The sequence below is a fragment of the Propithecus coquereli genome, unplaced genomic scaffold (assembly GCF_000956105.1).
Source record: "Propithecus coquereli isolate 6110/MARCELLA unplaced genomic scaffold, Pcoq_1.0 Scaffold533, whole genome shotgun sequence".
Taxonomy (NCBI): Eukaryota; Metazoa; Chordata; class Mammalia; order Primates; family Indriidae; genus Propithecus; species Propithecus coquereli.
Window position 1 is genome coordinate 2,753,821 of NW_012151208.1, and position 17,708 is coordinate 2,771,528.

General features: G+C 40.2%; 2 protein-coding genes across 2 annotated transcripts in view; one reads left to right on the forward strand and one right to left on the reverse strand.

The window, feature by feature from the left end:
* Positions 1-9,548, forward strand: part of XRN2 (5'-3' exoribonuclease 2) — an 84,054-nt gene extending 74,506 nt beyond the window's left edge. Inside the window, exons 27-29 of the mRNA XM_012657204.1 lie at positions 816-879; positions 6,161-6,299; positions 8,991-9,548. Of these exons, the coding sequence (XP_012512658.1) occupies positions 816-879; positions 6,161-6,299; positions 8,991-9,056 (269 nt within the window). The 3' untranslated portion in view covers positions 9,057-9,548. The remainder of the gene's footprint in view (positions 1-815; positions 880-6,160; positions 6,300-8,990) is intronic.
* A 5,594-nt stretch (positions 9,549-15,142) lies between these two features.
* On the reverse strand, positions 15,143-17,135 carry NKX2-4 (NK2 homeobox 4). The gene is made up of 2 exons (XM_012657217.1): positions 16,675-17,135; positions 15,143-16,321 (listed from the first exon to the last, which is right to left on the reverse strand). Exons 1-2 carry the CDS (start codon positions 17,129-17,131, stop codon positions 15,708-15,710), a joined length of 1,071 nt encoding a protein of 356 aa, XP_012512671.1. The 5' UTR covers positions 17,132-17,135; the 3' UTR covers positions 15,143-15,707.
* Positions 17,136-17,708: the final 573 nt, after the last annotated feature.

Sequence of the window (17,708 nt, forward strand, 5' to 3'; positions counted from 1 at the left end):
GTTTCGGGAGTCTAGAGGAGGTTACTGTCCTCATACAGTAAACTCATTAGACAACTTCTGGAACCAGCTGTTTTAATTAGGTCACAGCAGATCCCGCTGAAGGACAGTGAGGTGACTGCCAGCTGCAGTTGGTTGATATAGTTCATACCAACCTGCAAAGCTGCTGAATGCCCTGAATGGGTGTGTTCTTCATCCCATTTACTGATCAGTTTATTTAGAGGAGCAGCAGCCATTTAATTGTTTCTTCTGGTTAGATGTTATTGGTAGTTCAGCTTTGTGTTGGGGGAAGAGGTTTGACTATCAGAAAACAATGGAAAAGTGGGTGTTCCCTTCATTAACATGTCTTCCTGGTTTGTGTTGGAGAGATTGTGTGCTCTCTGCTTTATGTTATGGCAGTTTACACATTTAGGAGGAAAATTTCAGGATTTCTATTCGTTTAGTTTGTATTTATGGAAAAGACCCAAATAAATCCTTTCCTTTTGCATAGTATTTAAAATATAAATGTAGATACTGTATATACCTTTACATGCATACATACACAGACACACAGCGAGAGAAATGTGTATTTAATGGCCAAGGTTACTAAAGCTATGTTTTGTTATCAAAAGAAAAGTGATGAAACAAAGAATTTGCTGACCCTGTTGGTTACTTATCTTTTTCATTTGTAGTGTATATAATTATGATACTAGCTTATATGGTGTATATTCTATGTCAGATTTTTTTCCCAAGAACTTTTAATTATAAAATATGTGGTCAGCTGAATACTGATTACTTTTTAAAATCTTCTGTTTAACCCTTCCCTGTTTATTTTCCAGATATGAGGCCCCAGGATTCCTGGCGAGGTCCTCCTCCTCTTTTCCAGCCACAAAGATTTGACAGGTAATATTAAAGCATGACTTTTAAATATTTTCTCATATCAACATTTTGGGGTTATGGGCTTTTTAGAAACTGTAACCTCCATAGTTTGAAATAGACTTTTTCCCACCAAGAACAATTTCTCTTGCGCTTGTCCTTTAGGAAAATAAGTAACTAATACTTTTGAATTAAAAGACTCGTGTTTATATACTTTCCTACTTTTCTTGGTTCTTGGCCCTTATTTTTTTGATGCTTTTGAGATGACCTAAAAAATGCAACACAGAGAGCTTAAAACTGTATTAGGTTTTGGTCAGACTAAACAAATTTCTTTTTAGAAGGGTTGTGCAGCTTAATGAGGCATAACTAATGGTGTTCCACTTTTATCATTTCTGTGCAGCAATGCAGCGTTAGTACAGACCAACCATTGATTCTTGCTACAAACCTCTTGAAGTCCTAATCAGCTTCTTTGGTACAACTTTTTCAGAGCTGACAAGCCTATTGTAGGGCAGTGTCACTGTAGGTCAGTAGTTATTAGTTGCCACTGAAAACAGTTTCTTTAACTACTTAAGACTGAACTGAATTAAATGCAGAAGGGACTCAGAAGAGGATTATGGGATCTGCAGTCTAATAAGTACCATGGACTAGGAAGAATGTGACATGGTTTAATAACAAGGGATGTTTGACATGTGTTCCTTCATTGATAAGTTGTATGCTCCTAAGTCAGATGGACTGTACACAACAAGACAGCTAGGCACATTATGAATAATCATGTTAACATCTGTAGAATAATTTTTTAAAAGGCAGCTTTAAAATGTATCATTTCATGATGATTTTGCCAGCATCAGGAAATGCAAAAACAAATTAAGCCCCATCGTAGTAAGGCTACCTTTTTTGCCTTCCCAGTTCTAATCTGTTTTATTTCCCTCTCCTCTGCCATTTTAGCAATTTCTAATCTGTTCACATCTGAAAAGAATAAAGTGTTTTTATAAATGGAGTTATAAATGTTTTTCTCCCTTTAAGAAAACTTTAATTGTTTAGAAACTCCAAAGCCTCGTTTCATTGTTTTCTTCAAAAAGATTTTAAAAACTATGTAATTCAGCATTTATTAATAGTATCAACTATCTAGTGGAAGTCCCATTAAATTTAGTATGACTGACAATGTGTGTATGTATGTTTTGTTTTTAGTATACATGCTAAAAAAACATGCTATTTCATTACCCTCAAAATAGAGCCCATATTCTAAAAAATTAAATGAGTAAGGTGTAAATTTGTCCTAAATTATATACTGGTTTTACCTGTCTTATTGCTCACTGTCTTTCCATATTGATAATAATTGCTAATGTTTATTGTCTGCTTACAAAGTGTTAGCACTGTGTTAATATCCTTTTATAAACATAACTTCATTTATTCCTCCCAGCAACCCATTGAAGTAGATGCTGTTATTTTTACATTTTTATAGATAAAGAAACTGAGGCACACGGAAGTTCAGTAGCTTACCTTGGGTCGCTCTTTCGTGCCATTCTTTACCAAGAAACTTTGCACTGGAACAAAGCTGTCAGAGTATTTACTCTGAGCATAATATAAAGCCATAAGGACTTCAAAGGAAGCAAAGGATCTACTTCCACTTCTAAGACACTCTTTCTTCAGCCCCAAAGGCTCTCCTTCCTTCTGTATACATTAAAGGTTTTCCTAAGATCATCACTGTCCCTTCCCTTGCCCTGACATCCATTGGATTTTGTTCTTATAGTACCCTAGCTAAGTAATGGTATTATTCTGACTGACTTTGTGAACCTAGCAGGTTAGGGACAAGTTTCATGGGGATGTTTTTTGGCTTACTTTTAGTTAGATGTTTAAAATCATGCCTGAAAGCAGAAGTTAAATGTGACCATAGTGGAACTCTATTTTAAAAAATCTTAAATTTAAAAAATCTTAAATCTTAAATTTAAAAAATCTTAAATTTCCTTTATTCATAAGGAAAACTAAGTTTGAATTCAGCCATCCTAAATTTCTCCATTAGCCTATTAGCAGATATATTACATCACTTGTTAAGGCCAACCATTCAGACTTTACAAAACATAGAGGAGAAACGATTATGACTTTACTGAGATACCACAACTAGTAAGTAGTAGAATTCTTTTGAGAAGAAGGTTTTACTGATCCTCACTCAGTTCAGTATATTTCCACTGTACTATTTTGTTTGTGGAGAATCCTATTAGAAAAGAGAATGTTGAGGGTGTCTTTTTTTTTTTTTTTTGAGACAGAGTCTCACTCTGTTGCCCGGGCTGGAGTGCCGTGGCGTCATCCTAGCTCACAGCAACCTCTCACTCCTGGGCTCAAGTGATCCTCCTGCCTCAGCCTCCCGAGTAGCTGGGACTATAGGCACATGCCACCATGCCCGGCTAATTTTTTCTATTTTTAGTTGTTTGGCTAATTTCTTTCTATTTATAGTAGAGACGGGATCTCGCTCTTGGCTCAGGCTGGTCTCGAACTCCTGAGCTCAAGCAATCCGCCTGCCTCGGCCTCCCAGAGTGCTAGGATTACAGGCGTGAGCCACCACGCCCAGCCTTATTTCCTGTTTTGAGATAGTATTTATAATCCTTATATTCATTTGGTTTAAAAATACAACAGAAACATCCCTCCCCCCTCCTCCCCACCCAAAGACAGCCTAGTATTAATACTAAGTGGAGATGTGTCTAGCATTGAGTTCTCTTCATCTCTTGAGTTCTGCACATTGTCTGGGTTCTTCTGAAGAGTGGAGTCCTCTCTTTTCTGGCCGTATGCATGGTAGCCATTTAATTTTTAACTTGTGAGTTATTTGAGTTAGTTACTCATGGAAAAATCTTTGAAAAGTCTTCATTTGCCATATGTATAAATAAAAAATATCCAAATTGGTGGTAGTAGTTATTAATACTTCACATTGCCAGTAACTTTTCAAAACAGTAATTTGGAAACTTAAAAATATTGTTTCCATTCATGACGGCAGATGGCTGAAATAAGTTACCTTAGTTATTAACCACTAATTCTAAAAAGTTAGGATGTGTCTAAATGCACATGTAAGAATAACATCTATTGGATGTCGAGCAAGGGGGAGGAGGGGATGGGTATATGCATACACAAAGAGTGCAACGTGCACCATCCGAGGGATGGACACGCTTGAAGCTCAGACTTGGACGGGGGGCAAAGGCAACATACGTAACCTAAACATCTGTACCCCCATAATATGCTGAAATAAAAAAAAAATAATAAAAAAAAAAGTTAGGATGTGTCAACCTCAACGTGTCCCTCCCAGATCTTAAAATGTATTTCCCTAGACAGATTTTAGTTTGTTTTTGCAAATTAATATAATTAGTGTAGACATAAGATAAACTTGTGGCAAATTAAGGCCTTTCTACCAATAAAAATCAGAAAAGGGTGGTACATTTCATTCTTATTTTGTTCTGTTTATTAATGATTTTTGTCATAAAAGTTATTTTTATCAAAAATGTTATAAGTAGTCCTTTCAGAAAAAGGAGAACTGTGTGTTTTTAAACTTAATTTATTCCTAACCTATTTTTAGAACATAAAATATTTTTAATTGCATTTATAATGTATATTATTCATGCCAGCAGTTTTTCCTGAAATTCAGTTGAGCAAATTTTATAAGACTAGAAAAAGAAAAATCGATTGGTTAATACCATGTGTGAGCTGCATTTTGGGCATGTGGGCTTTGCATTAATGGCCCAGTTGTGATGAACTGTCTTGATCACAGCACAAATCTTAGCCCCTCCCTCCTGCAGAGATCTAAAGAGACCATTCCTGTCTCTACACACAGAGCTGTTCTTGCTAAAACAGATGAGGCATTCTTACTAAAATATATTTGTACTAATAATGAACTTGAAAAACAATTAAAAGCCCTAAACATATGCATTTGCTTTCCAAGACAGACTTATTTTTAATTTTATTTTGAATTGCTTACAGTAAATTATATTATTAGAGCTCTGGTTTCAGCCACCAACTGTAGAGAATAACTTTGGCCTTTCTAGAGTTCTTCAGAGAGCTGTTCTTCTCCTCGAGCCATCACACAAAAATAATTATCTTTGGTGTTTTTTCTTAATAAAGAGAAGGCAAGCTCCAAGTGAAGAGAGGAGAGTTGGGGGATAGAGAGGATGGATTCAGGCTTGAATAGCTGTGAGAAGAATTCATTACCAGTGAGCCCAACTTCAGGCTTTTTCTCCTAAGACCTTGGAAGTGAAATTCTTATGCTGCTATGGTTATAAACTAATAATAAACTAATACCAGCTAGTCAGCACTTTATTGAATTTATAGTTTTATCAAATTTTTCCCAACATCTTCAGTGGCCCCAAAGGTTCTAATGTTAAAATATACTAGAGTATTTTGCTTCTGTTTATTCTTTGTAGTGACTTCTATAAAAATGAAAGTCGAAGAAGGTGCCACAAGGAGAAATGGTGATTGCCTCTAGAAGGCATATCTTCGCTACGTTATGTGACAATTTTTAATTAAGTTATGAGTTAACACATTATACCTGTCACTTTGTGTCTACAAAGTTAAAATAGGTACTTGAAGACAATTAAAACATTTCTTTCAACTAATAATCTGGGACAGCAAACTAGGTTATAATAGCTGTTGAATCTGTGTTCCCATGTAAACTGTACACCAAATGCCAGTCAGCCCATGCCAATTAGTGCTCATGTTGCTAGGTCACCGTGGTCAATTGAAAGCTGCATCAATAGAACTTGAAAAGGTTTCCTCCCAATCAGACCTTCTGACATATTGAGCAGAATAATGGATGGGAAAAAACAGCCAACTCCCCTACCCTGGATTCAAAATACTCAGCAGTAAGAATTCATTTGCAACCTGCAATTAACTAGAAAGAATGGATCCAAGAAGGAGCCTGGGCATTTTTGAAAATAAAGCGTCATTCTCCTGTCTCGTACATGTTTGCTCTTTGGATAGCATCTTAAATGTAGCCAACTTGGTGATCTTGGGTCCAAATATTTAAGTGACTAAAAAGGAAATTTCACAATTTTTTGTTTGAAACTAAACAAAAATAAGTTTTAAAAGCCAAAACATCTGACTCCATTGAATTTACCTTTCATAATAAATGTTGGTACTTCTCGAAACATATTAGACTATATTAGACTATACTGGATAGAAGAGACATAAAGGCCATTCTGATACTATTATATATCCCACAGGATAGGCAAATTGGATTGTCCTAAAATTTGGAAATGATACCTGCTAGTTTTAGGCTTTGTGCTGTATTAATAGGCTTGACTTCTAATGCAAACATGGTGCTTTTCCACAGAGGCGTTGGAGCTGAACCTCTGCTGCCATGGAACCGGATGCTCCAAACCCAAAATGCAGCCTTCCAGCCAAACCAGTATCAGATGATAGCAGGACCTGGTGGGTATCCACCCAGACGAGATGATCGTGGAGGGAGACAGGTAATAATAGGATGGGCTATCGGATGAGAAGCATATTGCTCACTTTTTATTTAAACAAGCCTCCCAGGAGTCCATATTTTCTTACCAACATTCTGGAGAAGATATTGATAGAGCAGCCCATCTGAACTTGGATCTGTCATTAAAAATGTGTGTAGGGTTAATACCTACCTCACTGAATAGATTTTGTACCTTGAGCATGATGAGAAATTTCCAGCCCAGAAACCCTTTTAGTCATAGCAGTCAGTGATAATTACTCCAAATATGTTCAGTCACCAAAACATATTTTTTTTCCTTTTAACAATATTGGGGTTTTGTTGTTTTTTTTTTTTTAAGACAGAGTCTCACTCTGTTGCCCTGGCTAGAGTGAGTGCCCTGGCATTAGCCTGGCTCACAGCAACCTCACACTCCTGGGCTCAAGCGATCTTACTGCCTCAGCCTCCCGAGTAGCTGGGACTATAGGCATGCGTCACCATGCCCGGCTAATTTTTTCTCTCTCTATATATTTTTAGTTGTCCAGATAATTTTTCTATTTTTTTTTTTTTTTTTTTTTTTTTTAGTAGAGACGGGATCTCGCTCTTGCTCAGGCTGGTCTCGAACTCCTGAGCTCAAACAATCCGCCCGCCTTGGCCTCCCAGAGTGCTAGGATTACAGGCGTGAGCCACCGCGCCCGGCCTAACCATATTGGTTTTTAATAGAAACTAGATCCCACATAGTAGATGATAATTTTCTGGAAGCTGAAAGAAAGAATCTACCTTTTCAGCTGTTGTCTTTATTCATCTTAGAAGTTTCCTGTCTTGATTCATCTAATATTCCTTCTCATGAAAAGAATCTCTTCTTGGTAATTTTCCATATATTAATATTTTTCTATTAAATGTAAACAGCTATATCATTGAATGCGTATCATAATTCCTAGACATTTAGTAGATGTAAGCTTCATTTCCTTCTCTCCATAGCATTAGTTTTAGCAGCATTTAAGACTAAGGTCTATTTGGCATAATTTCTTCCAGCAGTTTGACACCCTGGCCAGTATTTACATGCTCTTTAATCGAATCCTTGCTAGAGAACAGATTGGAATGCTGTGATTCAGAGTGTGTGGTGTTTGTGGAGTTTGGCACCTGCAGTGATGTGAAGTGGTTTTAAAATTGCCTACCTGGTATTGCCTACAGGCCTTTTGCAGTGCTTTGCATATTAATTTGTGAGCTCTCTCTTCTAAAAGCTAAAGGAAATGTTCCTTTATACTTTTTCGATGTACTCTTACAAGTCTCTGTCTACCTTACAGGAAAATAATCATCTTAATTTCAAATAGTTAATGCCTTTTGAGAGGATTTTGTTACAGTTCATTTAAATCACTTCATAGTATTTTACTTTGAATTCTTTCAACCCAAGACTTCCAAAAATTATATCAATAAATTGAGGCTGTGTATATTTTTAGAGTCTAAATGGCACTAGTTAAATAAATAAAATAATTAAATAATGAACATTTTTGAAATGAAGTCGTATTTATAACCTGAAGAAACCTTGGACAGTGTTTAGTCTAGTCACCTCATTTTCCATGTCAGGGATGGAAACCCTGAAACCCCATACAGTTTGGCAGCAGAGCTGGGGGCAGGCTGCCTAGACTGTTGCCCCAGTTCATCAGCTTTCTGCCTCCTTCAGAGGGGATCTTCCCTTTAAAGGAGCTCTCTGCTCTTATGGCTTAGAAGATATAAACCAATTGATAAATTTGATTTTTTTCAGGACTTTTTGGAAATACATTCCTTTTTTCTCAGTCTCTTTTTCATTGAGTTACTTTTTATTAGATCACAATTGTTGAAGCACTATTAAATTGTAGAAGTTCATTGTTAAAAACAGAATCACAATTTCATTGTATTTTTAGTTTGTATGACTAGCCTACATTGTGGCTCATATTCATATTATAAATTAAAATACTGAAATGCTCTGAGCAGCGAAATGGGAAGGGGATCCATTTTAGAACCATGGAGGCCTAGAAAGAGAATTATGATAAAGAGATGCCACATTTATCTTTTGTTATACAGATATGTTACTTGCAAGTATACCTAGGGTATGTTATAAAGGTCACCACTAATTGCTTATGTAATAGCTTTAGTATGTTACTTAATACTCTATTATTTATTGCCAAACAAAAAATATTTTAAATTAATTGGTTATTTGGCCTTAACTGACTTACTATTAGTAAGCTCTTGCCTTGGTTAAGCAAAGTGATTTTCCTAGTGTAGTTATGTCTAAAGATGATGCGGTACCTTACCATGGTGTGACTTGAATTACTGGTAGCAGTGGTGGGAAAACTTAGAACCACTTTCTCTATACATGCTGTTTACATGAAGCACTTAACTATAGTTCATTTATGTACATTTTAGGGAATTTTTAAAGTATGGTTATTAAGGTTTCTTTGGTTAGTTTTCAGTGATAACATCTGTGCTAGTCTCCAACTTTGCAGCAAGCTTGTGTTAAAGTTCTGGATCAAAGCAGCTGTTTTGTGGACTTTCCATGTGCCATGCTTTTCTTCTTTTTTCTTTTTTTTCCCCTGTGTTTTGGCCATGGGAACCATGTGCCATACTTTAAAGACATGCTCAGCTCCTTTATGATGTGTTTTTCCATGGAGATGTAAAATTAACTTACTTGCAAGGGTATTAATCCAGAAAATAAACTCTTTCTTTTGTTTGTTTTCAGGGATATCCCAGAGAAGGAAGGAAATACCCTTTGCCACCACCCTCAGGAAGATACAGTTGGAATTAAGCTTTTGTAAAGCTTTCCCAAATCCTTTCATCCTTCTACAGTTTTATGCTATTTGTGGAAAGGAGATTTCTTTCTCAAGTAGTAGTTTTTAATAAAACTTACAGTACTTTGTGTATTTCTTTTAATTGTGTATATTTCTACTGACCTGATCTCACTGTTTATGTTGCTTTCCAAAGATGTGTGTTGCATAATACAGTGGATCTGAATTTATTACTGCTTGTAAAACACATTTGATGGAATAGAAGTACTGGTTTTTCATTATGGTTAAAAATCAAACCAGCTGTGGATTTCAAAACACAGTGTATTCTAGATCATCTAAGATCCATGCTGATTTTTAATGCGCAAGAATTAGGTATGCACTCTTGAGCTGGAACCCTCAGCAAATTAGAGTATATATTGTTCAGTATTTCTTTGGAAACATTTCATTAATGTACTTGTCCTATAGAAATTTCTGGACTTTAGTAAAAAAATAAAGTGAAACTTTAAAAACTCTGGTCTCTTGTGTTCTTTTTCTTTTATAGTATTTCAGCTTTGAAAATCTTGACCAAACATGTTTTTTTAAATCAGCTTTTGCTGAAAACTATTTATTTCTACAGTTAGATGTCAAAAGCAAGTCAGTGAAGAAGTAGATTTTAAGAGGATATGATCAGCAAGACAATCCAACAGAAACTTACATGTTCTTGTTAACCATTTGGCTAACTATAAAATCCTTATGAGAATATATACATTTCTACAAAGTTTGTATGTAGATTTGTGTTTTAGTTTTAAGGACTTTGTTTTAAATCTTTAGGAAAAGTTGAAAAATTTGATTCCTAGCTAAATAGTCTGTGCTCTCTTAGCATTTTATTTTATTTTTTTCGTAGTAGATTTCAATTTGTACTCATTTTTTCCTTGCTACTAAGCACACTGTAATTCCTTAAATATATGTTTGGAGTTCACATACAGCACTTACATACGCCATTTTTGATTGCTAAAACAAATTTAGACACACTTACAGACTTGCTTTGTTTCCATTTTTCCATCTTAGCCTAAAATTGTAAGATATAAAGTTTCTCTTTGACCTTGTGACTTAGGACATTTTTGCTTTAATATTCAAATAAAGCACACTTGTTAATCTTGGTCTATGTGGGAAAAAATCTCACCTTAATCTCAAATAGGAAGGTATTTTGAAGCTACTGAGTTCATTGCTAATGATGGGTGAATAGAGCAGGATCTTTTATTGTTGAGACAAAGGGTCTCTTCATTAGGAATCACTACCACACCATTACATATCACTTGACATTCAAATGATAATGCCTTCTGCTATTAAATTTCTCTGTAAGTTTATCTTCTGAAATATTAAAAATGTATAATCATCTTTATATAAAGCACTGTATATTCCAAAGGAGCCCATAAATGTCTGTGTATAGCTTCATAGTTACCCAAAACCCACACTTCTACCCTTTATATTTTCTCAGACTTTTTTTATTTTACGCTATCGTGAGACTATCTTTAAAATAATTCCGTTTTTGACTGAATGTTTAAAGCATTGGTTTGAAGACATGTAAGCAAAAGGCCTGGTGGAAGAAAATGATGAGTAGATTTCCTCTGCAATCTGCAGAACAGGTGGGTGTGCCCTGAGGGCAGGCACCTACCAGCTATCTGAGCCCTCACTTCAGGCCCTGCTCTGTACCTTCACCCTTCCTTCCTCTCCTTCCTCAGTCTTCATCTCTTTCTAACTTGTTGCTAGTTTGAATCTTCCAGAAAAATGCCCTGTTAATTTCAACAAGTAAAATCCCTTTTAGAACTTTAAGTGGATATTCAAGGCTGTAAATATCTTCAAATTTTGATGTAAGAATAAAGTCAATGGGCCAATTTTAAGTAGTTAATTGTACTCAATTATACTTAGCACATTTTTTTCAGGGTTTCATATTAAAGATTTTAAAAAAAACTTAGAACCTGGAAACAGCCTGACTATTGTGGCACTAAGGGCCCGTAATGAGCAGTTGTCTTCCCTTTAAAGATCAAATGGGGTAATATATATTAATGTGCAAAGCCGACTACAAACTGGTATTAGATTGCCATTTAACGTTACAAAGCCAAATTGAGTGTAATAACCGATTGGTTAACTTTCATACGATGACATGGGACGTCAGGAACAGGCCAGGGTGGGACTGGGGGTCTCGTGCTCCGCTTTTTAGCAGGGCCTGGAGGCGATGCGCGCTTGGACTGAACTGAAGGGCCCCGGGGGTTGGGGCTCAGCGACTTCGCAAGCGAGGCGGGGGATGGGAGCAGCGGGATGGTGCGGTGGGGACAGACGGGTTGCTTCTCAAGGTCCTAAGTCCTTCGCCGAATTTTCTTCCCAGCGAGGCGGGGAAGCGCTCGGCCCTCGGTGTATGTGGGGCACGTGCCCGGCGCCCAGGTCTCCCTCGCGCTGCGGATCCCGCCGATCGCCAACCCGGGAGCCCCGCGAGCTGGCGGCGTGAGCAGGCTGGGCGCGGGAAAGCGCCAACCTCCGACCCTCGGGGTGGCATCATTTTTTCCGTTCCCTGGATGCGGCGCCGCAGTTTCTTAACTTGCCCAGTTTCCTCTCAACTCCCTGTATAAATGGAAGCACTGCACCTGTAAGAAAATATTGGAAACGTTCTTCCTTCCGTGGCTACTGTTTTAAGTTCGAAGCAGACTTCTGAATGTAACCTAATTGTTAGTTATGCTTAGAAATCTAACACATAGTCATTCTCTGAAGAGTCAGCTTAAAGTCCCCATTCCCAGGCTGCGGAGTGGCTATCTAGCTAGGTCCCGCTGGTTTGACACCTCTTGCCTACAGCAAAAGCGTCTTGGAGCTGAGATCCCGTCACTCTATTCCTGGTGATAAACCGCTCTGCTATTTCTAACCAGGAAAAAGGTCAACAAATGAATGAAATAACAAATCGCCCATTCTCTATGGACTTTTTCCTCCACTCAGGGTAAAGTGGCTTGTTCCCCAATGCGGTATTTATGGAAGGAGGGCCAAGAGAGAACATGCTTTAAGTGGGAATAGAGCTATTCACTACTGCAAAATAGTTTGCACAGCTTAAATTTGGGCAATGTTAGTGGTTAAACTTTTATTAGAAGTCACCTAAACAATTACTGAAATAAGAGGTTACATGGAAATTAAAAAACATAAAAGGCATTTCATTTACTTGCAGGTAAACATTCTAAAGCAAAACCAAAAAACCTCTCCCAGAAACTTTCATTACCTCTAAACTTAAAAATAATAGAAACAAAAGTGATCTTGAAATCACAAAGTTATCTCAATACTTAACTGGAGAGAGCAAATTCTTCATGAGATGTGGATGCAGTTCCTAGTCTGGGCATCTTCTTTGAAACTTCCTCAGATGCTCACCAATTCTCACTAGCAGTAACAGGCTACTTATGTTTTATAAAATGCATCCTATGTCTCTGTCTCTCTGGGTGTGAGGATGGTAAGTAACAGCTTTTCAAAAATCTGGACTCAGTTGACATACAGAGTGTTAATGTCATGTTCAACAGCTGGGAATATCATCTATGCTTTGAACTTCATCTGAAATTTATGTTGTCACCATATGATGCATTATTTTCTCTTAGGCACAAATTCATATTTAAAAATCCAGTTGATAGGTCTTTATATAACCATGGTTCACAACTTTATTCTAAAAGTCTTTCTAAATCATCAGTATTCAATTCAGTTAACAAGCAAGTCTATGGAAGGTGCTTGCATTTAGTGAACAGGATTGAGTCTCTGATTTGCTTTAAATTGAAAGTAAACAGATGCTAGCAGAATAGAATTTGAACACAGCATCTGTGTTGGTAGAAGTCTGATTGACTACTTGCTCTGACCATTAGGTTTTAGTTCTAAGCAAAGCCTTAAATAGAAGACAACTAGGTTACACCCCCACCCTTCCATACACAAAACACCCTTCTTGTGTCCTTCAAATCTGCACACACTCTCACATGCACACTTTAATTTACATCCCAACACAGATTACAGAAAAGTACCTGCAATCCCTGCTGTTCCTCTTTGCAACTTTGATTCTGGGTTTTGGTTTCCATGCCTCAATTGAAAAAGATAAGTTAGATTGTTGTAAAAACCCAAAACATCTAGGAAAATGTCATATCTGCAAAGTTAGCATTTCAGAAGCTGAGGTTTGCTGTGGTCTCTGCTAAACTTTGAGGGGGCTTTGTTCCACTCAGACCCTGCGCCAATCCTCCCTCTTGGTTGTGGAGACACTTATCCTCCTCTTCAGTTAATGAGTTTCACCTAGTCTGGCTGTTTGTGTTTTTATAAAAGATCTGCAAAGCACTAATTGCAAAAGAAGAAAAAAGCTCCTGTGTTGCGTTCATCAGAAGGTGGAATTATATATTAAAACATTTTCTATTTTAATGTTTCAGAATTAAACCTTTTCATAATTTTAGGATATGTATACATAAATTCAGTAAGTCTCTGCATGTATAATGCTAAGTCCTCTGCAGCAATTACTTCTCACTTGAGTCTTTTACTACTTAAAGGAATGCTGAAAGGAAATAGATATGCCTACACCAAATATTTCAGAAAATATTGTATAAAATGACATTTTTTTAATGGTGACATTTTTGAAAGAGAGTTCACTTCTTCAGTCAAAGGGATTCTTTGTACCAGAAATAAATTATTGAGCAAAAAACTACCCATGAAGATTCATTTTCTTTAAATATATTACCCGGAGCCTTTAAGCCATAAGGTATTGTTCTTGTAGGTATAGGGCTGTAAAAAAAAATTATTGCAAACTATGTGGACTTTTAGAACATGTTAACATGTTTTATAAAAGTAAAATTTCAGAATTCTGGTACTATTATGAGGAAATCAAATTGACACAAACAAGCATTTTGAAATTTGGTACATCAGTAATAGTTTTGCTAGCTTGGTTAACATTTCTAAAGTCATTTCCATTAATATACAAAAACCCAAGTTGGGAGAATTTTTTGTAGGTGTATTGTACCATTTTCATACGAATTTGTTTGCTCAAATTATTTCTTCTTATATAAAAGTTTTGAAAATTAGATCTCATTTTCCAAAAATGTATTCACAGTCTCTTGATAAAGGGTGATTCCCTTGCTTCTGTAGTGGTCCCCCTCCCCCCAGCCCCACCCCGCGAAAGGAACTGGACTTATTTCTTAAAAATTACTATATAAAATACGGTTTAGAGAAAGCGCAAGTTTAACTTCTAAAACACTTTCCTATGGATACACTTTGCACATTTAGAAAAATGCTGTAATAATTAAGTCAAAAACAATGTTTCAGCCCTAACCTGTAATCCTAAAACCTCAAATGTAGTACTGTTTCGATCATTTATAAATCATACTTAATCCATGTTCTTTCTTTAATTTTCATTAATTTTATAAGCTCACGTTTTCTTTAGCTTTTAATATTTTTACTCCAATGCCAGTTATTTAAATTATGAGTAAATTGAGCTGTGTTATTACATCATGCCAACTAGGGTAAAAAAAAAAAAAAACACCACAAAACCCTATACACTTAATGAAAAAGAAAAGACCACTTGACTTTTAGAAAAAAGTACTTAAGGTTCTTTTAAGTTATATTTAAATATCCATTTGAAACATAGGAAATATAAAGTGGCATATTAAAGAGTAAATACATTATTTATACAATAAAACACCAACAAAATCAGTGCAATTCCTATTAAGTTCTAAATATGATGAAAAAATTATATTTTAGTTATCCTTTATATCTTGATTACAATTCAACAAATCACCTTATTCTCTTTTTGATATGCTTTGAAATATAGATTGATGTCAATTTTAGCCTTTTACTTGCTTGTTCTAGTACTTTATCAAGGTATTCAAATTCAGACAAGAAAATACCTCAAAAGATTAAATACCATGTCTACAGAAGGATGGGGTGTATTTATTTTGTCAGTTGATTTTGGGAGACCAGATATCATATACAAAGATGTATACGACCCTTTTCTTCTTATGGGGAACTGCATCTTAGGGAAGAAAATCCTCTTACAAACACTCATTTGCCAAACAGTGATCAAAACATTTTGAAATCAGCATTAAATTTAAAAAGTTATATAGATCCATATCATCAGTATTTTGATTATTATTCCATTGCTCTATTACCTAAATGGCAATAATTCCTCTGCAATAATGTTACTATGGATATGATCCACCTTGAGCTACAATTTACTTTCTATCAAACATTATTAAAATTGCACTTGGGGGGGCCCTTCGAAAATTAATCTCCCGAGATAAATTCCATTTCAAAAAGGATTCATTGTTAAATGAACGAAGCTGGGTTGATTTTTACAGCTACAAACACCAACAAACTTTCCAACTCTTAAAACTCTTGAGAGCTGTGGTTAAGAACTTGGTGGATGTGAACTCCGCCAGCTTTTCGCATAATTTAGGAACTTGTGGAAGGAGAAAATCACCACCTCAAAGCCTCCTGGTGTGATGTTACATTATTCAGTCCCAGGGCTGTCGCTGTCCCCCACCCCCAGCAAAGACGTTCAGAGTTTGCCCCTCTCCAAGACCCGTTCGTTTTTGATCTCTGTGTACATAAGAGTCAGCTTCCGCACATATCCCTCATCCGTTTTAGCAGTTTCTTGCAGACCCTTTGGCCAGGTAGGACCCCGCCCCGGGGCGCCCGCGCTGTCACCACGTTCTGCCATAGAGCAGGTTAGCGCCCAGCACACCGCCGCCGTAGTCCCCGGCGGACGCGTCCAGGGCCGCCAGGCCGCCTCCCGGGCCGTGCAGTGCGGGCGGGCTGGGCGACAGCTCCTCGAGCTCGGGCGCGGGCGTCGGGGCCGGCGGCTGCGGGCCGGCCTGGCCAGGTGTCGGCGTGCTGGCGCCGTTCTGGCACGGCTTGCCGTCCTTGACCAGCACCGGCACGGCCACGCGGCGCGGCGACGCCGGCTGCGGCGGCGGGCCCAGGCCGCCCTCCTGCTGCAGCTGCTGCGCCGCCTTGTCCTTCGCCTGCCGTTTCATCTTGTAGCGGTGGTTCTGGAACCAGATCTTGACCTGCGTGGGCGTCAGGTGGATCATGCTGGCCAGGTGCTCGCGCTCCGGCGCCGACAGGTACTTTTGCTGCTTGAAGCGCCGCTCCAGCTCGTAGACCTGCGCTTGCGAGAAGAGCACGCGGCGCTTCCTTCGCGGCGCCGCCGCCGCCGCGTGCAGCGGCGCCAGCGACTTGGCGGCATCTGCGATGCCAGTCAGCGACCCCATGCCGGCCACGTTCACGCCTGTCGACGGCCCCATGAACCTGGAGACTGGGGAGGGGACCCAAGCGGGAAGGCTGGTGAGCTCCAGGCCGGCCGGGAGCTGCTCCCGCCGCCACTCTCTTCGCACCACAGCGGCCGCGACGCCGCCAGGTCCCGGCTGGATCCCAGGACCCCCTGTGCACCGCGACCCTTGGCCCCAGCACCCTCCGCGCGCCCAGGCACCCAGCACCCCCCGCGCGCCCTCACCGAGTCCGAGGACACCGCGCGCGGTCCCAGTCGGGTCCCAGGACCCCAGTGCGCGCCGGCTCAGAGACTTCCAACCCGCCAGCACCCCCGGGCTGTGGCAGGAAGTGCCCGCGCCGCCCGCCTGCCCTCAGTCCCGCGCTCCTGGCCCCGCTCACTTGACGAGTAGCGCGGGTCCGGGTTGGTGCCGTACCAGCCGGTGGCCGCGGCGGCCGCGCCGCCCCGCATGCCGTCCGTGTAGGCGGGCAGCTCGCCCATGTTGCCCAGGCCGCCGTTGCAGTAGCCGCCCATGGCGCTGTGCGGGAACTGCGAGACGCCCGGCGGCATGTGGTAGGTGGCGGCCGCGGCGGCGGCCGCCGCTGCCGCCGCTGCCGCCGCCGCCGCGTTGTGGCCCGCCATGGTGTGCGGCGGCTGCATGCCCGCCACGGCCGCCGCCTGCGAGGAGGGGCCCGGCGGCGGCGCGCGGTAGGCGGCTGCGGCCGCGGCCCCCAGGGACGCCCCCAGGCCGGGCGGCGCGCCGTCCATGGCGCCGCCGAACTTCTTGTAGGTCTCCTCGATGGGGCTCAGGATGTCGGACACGGAGAAGGGCGTCGTGTGCTTTGGGCTCAACGACATGGCTCGGCGGACGGCCAGGTAGGGGGGCCCGGGGCGGGCGCGGGCAGGACGCGGCGGCCACTGGTCGCCGCCACGTCGGCCGCGCTGGTAGCGCCTGTGACGAGTATTCAGCGGCTCGGCGAGCCCCTAGAGCTGCGGGATCTGGGGTTTATTTTAGTCCAGCGCCAGGTTTACGACAGACTCGGGGGGCGGAGCAACATCCCAAACGAGCAAACAATGATCATTGACATCTTTTTCTCTCGCCCCCTCTCCCTATAATGGAGGCAAAAAGATAGAAGGGGCAGTTGGATGTTTCATGAAAGGATCACCCCCCTTTGCTTTCTCCATCCTTAGCGCCTTTATCCGCAGCAGTTACCCCAGCCCTTGAACGCCAGTGATGAAAACTCAGAGGCTGGCGTCGAGGCTAGACGTGAAGGACTCTGTGCTTGTCTCCATCCACACCCCAGTTTTCCTAGTGACTTCCTAGCAGAGTGCGGTGTAATGGGGGAGGGGATTGTGCTGCTAAGTTTTGCAGGGGGTAGTTTGCAAGGCACGCCTTGTCCTCTCCAGTTACCAGCCCCTCACTGGCTCCATCATC

Coding starts and splice junctions, on each gene's coding strand:
- NKX2-4 (XM_012657217.1), bottom strand. CDS start 17,131: ATGTCGTTGAGCCCAAAGCACACGACGCCCTTCTCCGTGTCCGACATC. Junction 16,322..16,674: donor GGACCCGCGCTACTCGTCAA/GTGAGCGGGGCC, acceptor TCCCCTCCCCAG/TCTCCAGGTTCATGGGGCCG.